This window comes from Pseudonaja textilis, chromosome 3 (assembly GCF_049901715.1).
Source record: "Pseudonaja textilis isolate UNSWEBS1 chromosome 3, rPseTex1.2, whole genome shotgun sequence".
NCBI classification, from domain to species: Eukaryota; Metazoa; Chordata; class Lepidosauria; order Squamata; family Elapidae; genus Pseudonaja; species Pseudonaja textilis.
The window spans coordinates 7,846,165-7,852,164 of record NC_141992.1 but is presented as its reverse complement, the minus strand read 5'-3'; the positions used below and the strand labels follow the sequence as shown (position 1 = coordinate 7,852,164).

At 44.5% G+C, this 6,000-nt stretch overlaps 1 protein-coding gene across 6 annotated transcripts in view; it reads right to left on the bottom strand.

Annotated features, from left to right (window-relative positions):
* Positions 1-1,493: 1,493 nt before the first annotated feature.
* The window catches only part of KCNQ2 (potassium voltage-gated channel subfamily Q member 2), a 124,258-nt gene continuing 119,751 nt past the window's right edge, over positions 1,494-6,000 (bottom strand). For all 6 annotated transcript variants that reach the window (XM_087928882.1, XM_087928884.1, XM_087928878.1 and 3 more), the window contains one exon: positions 1,494-3,232. In XM_087928882.1, the coding sequence (XP_087785008.1) occupies positions 2,507-3,232 (726 nt within the window). In that variant the 3' untranslated portion in view covers positions 1,494-2,506. The remainder of the gene's footprint in view (positions 3,233-6,000) is intronic.

The following is a 6,000-nucleotide window of genomic DNA, read 5'->3' as shown; positions in this document are numbered from 1 at the left end:
TGTAGTAGACTCACGTAATTCAGTATCTTCTGTTTCTTCCTATAAATGCGTTCTTGTTATTTTTTTTAAAAAAACCCCACTCAACTGTAAGTTATATCAAAGATTAAGTACCGTAGAACCCACCCATTAAATGGCCCACTCTGAATCTTTTGTACCCAAATCCTTTGAAATTATTCAATCGGTTTCCAGAATATTTGAAAATCTGTGCAACAATAGCTGGGTTATCAAAGAAGTTATTAGAGTTATCCTTAAGATATTTCCAAAGTATCATTGAAAGTCTTACTGACTGTTGGAAGTTGCAAAATTAGTTATCTATTGAATTTCACATTGATGGGTTCTTATCAGGCATACTTTGCAATCAACAGGAATAAAAGCAACCCACGGAAATTGAGCAGTTTCCGGTTTCAAGAAAAATGGATTTAAAACTGCAGCCTGAGATCAAGTCAATCTAAGCAAGTGGAAGATAGAAATGCCCACATGTCTATGATAAACCTTAGTTATTTAGGACATATCTCCTTGTTGTTTCTCTGTTTACTCCCTACGTGAGCTTCTCCAGGCTTTGAAACTGTCCAGGAAGGAGCAAAATGGAACTACGTACAAGCATTAGCAGCCATTGATAAATACAGACCAAAAAGTGAGAAGTAATCCGCCAGGCAAAAACAAAGCAAGGAGCCATAAATTTAGCAGAGATTAAACCAAGCCAAAAGAGAATCCCAGAGAACATCCATCCCACTCTGGAAGGCGTGGGGGAGGGGGGAATGTTTTTGGAGAAAGTAGAGCAGTGTTCTTCAATTTTGGCCGCCTGAAGATGTGTGGACTTCGACTCCCAGAATTCCCCATGGCTGAGGAATTCTGGGAATTGAAGTTCACACATCTTCGAGAAGCCAAGGTTGAGAAATATAAAGCCAAGGAAGCACAATGCATGCAGAGGCCATCCTTCGCTCACCTAACTGGTGAGCTCCTGAACAACTCTTCTTCTTCCTTCCACCGTAAGAATTCTTCTCATCTTACAGCAGAGGTCTCCAAACTCGGCAACTTTTAAGGCTTGTGGACTTCAACTCCCAGAATTTCCTCAGCCAGCTATTCCAGCTAAGAATTCTGGGAGTTGAAGTCCACAAGTCTTAAAAGTTGCCATGTTTGGAGACCTCTGTCTTACAGAATTTTATTTATGTGCCCCGTTTCAGCGAATTTCCAAGATGGTCCAAGAACAGAAGCTTATTCTCAGGTTCCTCTCGTAGGATTCTACAAAAGGGCTTCTCCTTCGTCATTTTGAGCTTGCCAACGTGTCTGTAAGAGTCACAGGGACTGTAACAAGCCAGGATGAGGGCAAACGGCTGGCATGGACATCACGACCTCATCACCCAAACGGGGCATGAATGTCACAACCTAAGTCCGCAACTCGTGCCATTTCTATCATGACAAATGTCAACTTGTCCCCTTCAGAGACCGATAATTATGAGGTGTAAACCAGGAAGCAGTCATTCCAGACCAGGTCAATATTAACCTTAGATTTTATATGTAAATGTAGAGTTTTAGTGTTCTCACATTCTCGGCTTTCCGTCTTAATAGAGGTTCGGCATCCTAAGTAAGATAAACCTATCCAGACACCTGAATGTGTTTTGATGCCACTATCCCCCAAATGTTTTATTTAACAACCAAAACTGAACTCGAAAGAAGCCTTACTTCCCCAAAAATAGACTGGACAGCCATTTTTAATGGTATAAAGCCGCCTGCCCTCAGCAGGGGGTTGGACTAGAAGTCCTCTAAGGTCCCTTCCAGCCCTGTGATTCTATGTTCTCTTGAGATTTGTTGGCCTTTTTTAAAAAATTCAAATACTTTTCTTTCAAATTATGGTCCTAGTCCTGATCTAAAGCTTCAACACCTTTCGGTTGCTAAGATTTATGGGCCTGTCATTTGGACTTCTGGCATGAACCATTTTAAATCTCCATTGCTTAACTGCTGTGTGTAATTATTATTAAGCCATCATTCCTCAACACTTTTGATAGATATATCATTTCTCCTCCCAAGGCATTGTTTTTTTTAAACACCAGTGAGGTTTTTGTGTGTGATTCAAGACTGTAAAGCCTTCTTATTCAAAACTGATATTTACCCATGACACAACCAAGCTCTGACACAAAGCCTGTGTAGCAGAGAAGGCTACTACGAGTTGTAGCTATCTACCCAAGGGTAGGAAAAGAATTTCACTTATCCAATTTTAGAACGTCAGGACGATGAAACAACGTGTCAGGTTTCCAAGTCAAACCCGAAATTGACACAACGGACATCTCAAGACTTCGAGGTACGCCTTCCAGGACTCTCTTGTTCCTTGTAAGGTCACAGGTACCACATCTGTTCCCCCTCCCCCAAGGTAAACTATGTTTAAGTAACCCCTCTACTACTTCCGGGTCCCAGAACATGACCTTCCCGTCTGCTGAAGAGGTCCAATATGCAGACCTGCGACGGCCTCGTGTCCTTGACGTTATCTTCAGGTGGGCTTTCCGTGGTCTCACTGTCTTGGGGTTGACCAGCCTAGATCACCAAAAGGTCCCTCACTCGTGGCTGACCTTGGTGGAGGGCCGCAAGGTGTGCAGAGGTCAGAATCGGTATCCGACTCGCCTTCTGCAATGTAAGGTCTGATTTTGGCCACCGCGGTATAGCAACCGTTGTTCAGGATGTCCAGATTTTCTCTGGACTGGGAAATGCTGAAGCCGCTGAAGGAACGCTCCAGTTCCTCGTGGTCGACCGATGGGATGGAAATAGAAGTGTCGCTGTCCCTCAGGGCACTTTCGGGGTGTTTAGCAGTCACATCTTCGTTCTTGGCGTACTCGGAACTGGCTCGGTTGTTGCTGCCGTAAGCCGACAAGGAGCGCTCATGGGAAGGTGGCGGTGGGATTCTCACCAAGGGACCAGGATCGCCCACTGGGGAGGACCCGTGGCTCGGACGGGGATAGTGCTGCCAAGAGGTGGAGGGAGGACATGAGTTGTTTGGCATCGTTGTGGCTGGTGGCGGAGCAGAGTAATTCTTCTGCCCCATGGAACTGGTCGAGCGGATGATCTTGATAATGCAGCCATTTTTATCAATGTGTTCCCGGCTGTCCTCTGGACTATGATAGGGTGGTGCGGGGTCAGGCTCTTTGGAACCAAAATAGGCCTCCGTTTCGTTAGGCGGGATGCCCATCCGTTGCATGTAGATGTTGACCAGGAAGTCCAACTTCTTCTCCATGGAGAGAACCTGGGAAATGCCCCATAGACACGATTAGCCAAGTTATTTTAGATCTAAAGATACCTTGATTCAAAGGGTCCATGGAGAATCTTGAGGATAAGCGGCAAGTTCCCTTAAAGGTGAATAACTTCCAGAATATCGATAAAGGAGAATATTTGTAGCTTGGGGTTGAAATGTCCTTGGTGCTCTCTGAGTTGGGTGGTTTCTTTGCAGGTGTTTCATAAACCAAACGGTGCTAGAAGGGAGGGGTACTTGTGGAGAGGAGGAGGAGAAAGAGGAGGAGGAAGAGGAGGAGGAGGAGGAGGAGGAGGAGGAGGAGGAGGAGGAGGAGGAGGAGGAGGAGGAGGAGGAGGAGAACTATGGATTCCTTGGTGATCAGTTGTTTTCTTGCAGACATTTCATTACCCAACTAGGTGATATCATCAGTGTTAGAAGGGAGTGGGGTATGCCCCTTGTCTATACACAAATAGTTTACCCTGACATGCTGGCTGTGGAATTCTGGGAGTTGAAATCCACACATGCTCAACTTGTTAAATTTGATAAATGTTAACTAAGAGTCTACTGTCTTCCATGAATCAACCAGCTTGAATCTTAGTTCTGCCTGAGAGTTTATGGTTTGAGTCCTTAACCTTTACACAGAACTACAGTGCCCTGATTAGGACAAGTCACTTATCAGAGATCAAGCCTCACTCCCTTCTAACACGGATGATATTACCTAGTTGGGTGATGAAACGTCTGCAAAAGGAAAAAACCAAGCTCAGAGAGCACCAAGGACCCCTCAACTGCCAGAGTGACATAACAAACTTCCGATTTCTTCAGGAAATATCCAAATAAGGAAATGTTATAAACTCTTCCATGTCTTTTTCAGCAACTCTTAGCATGAATTGGTTTAAGGGAAATATTAGCTCTAATTCACATCTCTTGTTTGCACCTGGTTAACCTTGGCTTCCAGTTTCCAGCAAAAACTGCCTCATCGCAAGCAATGGATTGGCTTCACAACCATCGTTTCCACTTAAAGACTGCTGTAGAAAAAGTTGTAAGATCAGGTCCGATCATATGGTGACCTGCTTTACAACCGGCGTAACTTACAACCATAATTGCAGGGCTCAATTACAGTTTGTTTTTCAAGGACTACCTGTAAACCCTGACAGACAATCCACCAAATAACCTGAAGGTGAAGGTAAAGGGAGAAAAGAGAGAGGAAATCCCCATTTCAATATATTTCAATCATTACATTGTAGAAATGGGGGGGGGGGGTTGTTTGCTTATTAAAATATGGCCGCCCAATTCTCTCCCAGTGACATTAAGCGGCTTACGAAGATTAAAAACCCAATATAAAAACGATTAAAAAAGCAAGAAACCCCTATTCCTGGTGGCAAATGAGCCATTTGTTGGGTTCCATCCTACTCTGGGCTCCCCAGACTCAATGGCAAAACCACTTCCAACTTTAGGGCCTTGCGAACGAGTGTCAAAGTGGAGGCCAATTTTAGTTCCACTAGGATAACAAGGGAGGGAGCCACCACAGAGAAGAAAACTGGCCCCGTTTCGTCACTTCAGGTATTTTTAGAAAAACAGGAAATGATGAAATGGGGCTAGTTTTCGGCCTGCAAAGCCTGCAGAAGCCTTCCTCAAACTGGCCGAAAATCAGCTGTGAGATGCGCGTATGCGCAGTGTGATAAGCTTGCCTGCAGCTCGCATGCTGGCACAAATGGCTCTGCGTGCCACCTGTGGCACATGTGCCATAGGTTAGCCATCACGGCACTAGATGGATCTCCTTAGGAGAAGTCAGGATTGAATCTCTTTGCTTCTTTCAAGCCTTAATGCTATTCAACTTGCCAATGAACTGGGGGGCGGGGAGGGGAGGGTGAAACAGAATGCTGAGAATGGGTTCACGGGCCGTGAGAACCTGACAACCATCAAGGTCACCACTGCAGGTGCCTGAAAGGGAGGTGGACTGTTCCCATAACAAAAAGACGTCTGATAATTGGACGATGTTATCACTCAGGGGTGGGGAGAAAGGGAAGCTATTGTTTAACAAGATAAGCATTTGCATGGGAAAACCAGAGCTGGTTTTGATTTTTCAGTACCAAAACGGTGTATTCAATAAAGTTTTACTTTGGAGGATTCAAAGCTCCCAAGGGTGTTTATTTGGTTTGGGTGTGCTAGTTGGCAGGAGACCTGTTAACATCCCCTGTCTCCCTGCTCTGGTGGGTCAGATAGATGTTCCTGGAAAAGATGGTTCTGTTCTGACCCAGCTCCCCAAAACATGGCAAACCCTCTGTTAGGAATGTAAGTCACCTAACAGTTGGGTTGGAAATATATAAATCAGGATAGACATTTTAATGTCTCTTTAAATGAATGCTAAAATTGTAATTGGGTGTGGTTCCTCAAACGGCCATAAGATGGAGCCAGAAACCTGGGTTGTTTAGTCCTGAGTGTTGCAAGTTGCTAGTTGGTTGATGTTCGCCGTTTTTGGTTCCTGCGTTTTCCCTATTAACTGTTGCTGATCGTCGTTATTCTTGGATTGATGAGAGTCTATTACTGAACTGTTTTTGATACTGTACTTTGTTATTGGATTATCTGTGGACCAAAAACTGACTGCTATAACCGTGTATGACTTGGATTGTTCGTTGGACTTTGCTTAGCCATTTACTGGAAGTAAAGCCTACATTTTACTATACAATGTAGCTGTGTTCTCTGTGTGTTATTCAACATTACTCTCACTACGTCTCCCTGTGTGCACTCATTCTCCTAACGGGGAATTACCTCAACACCCT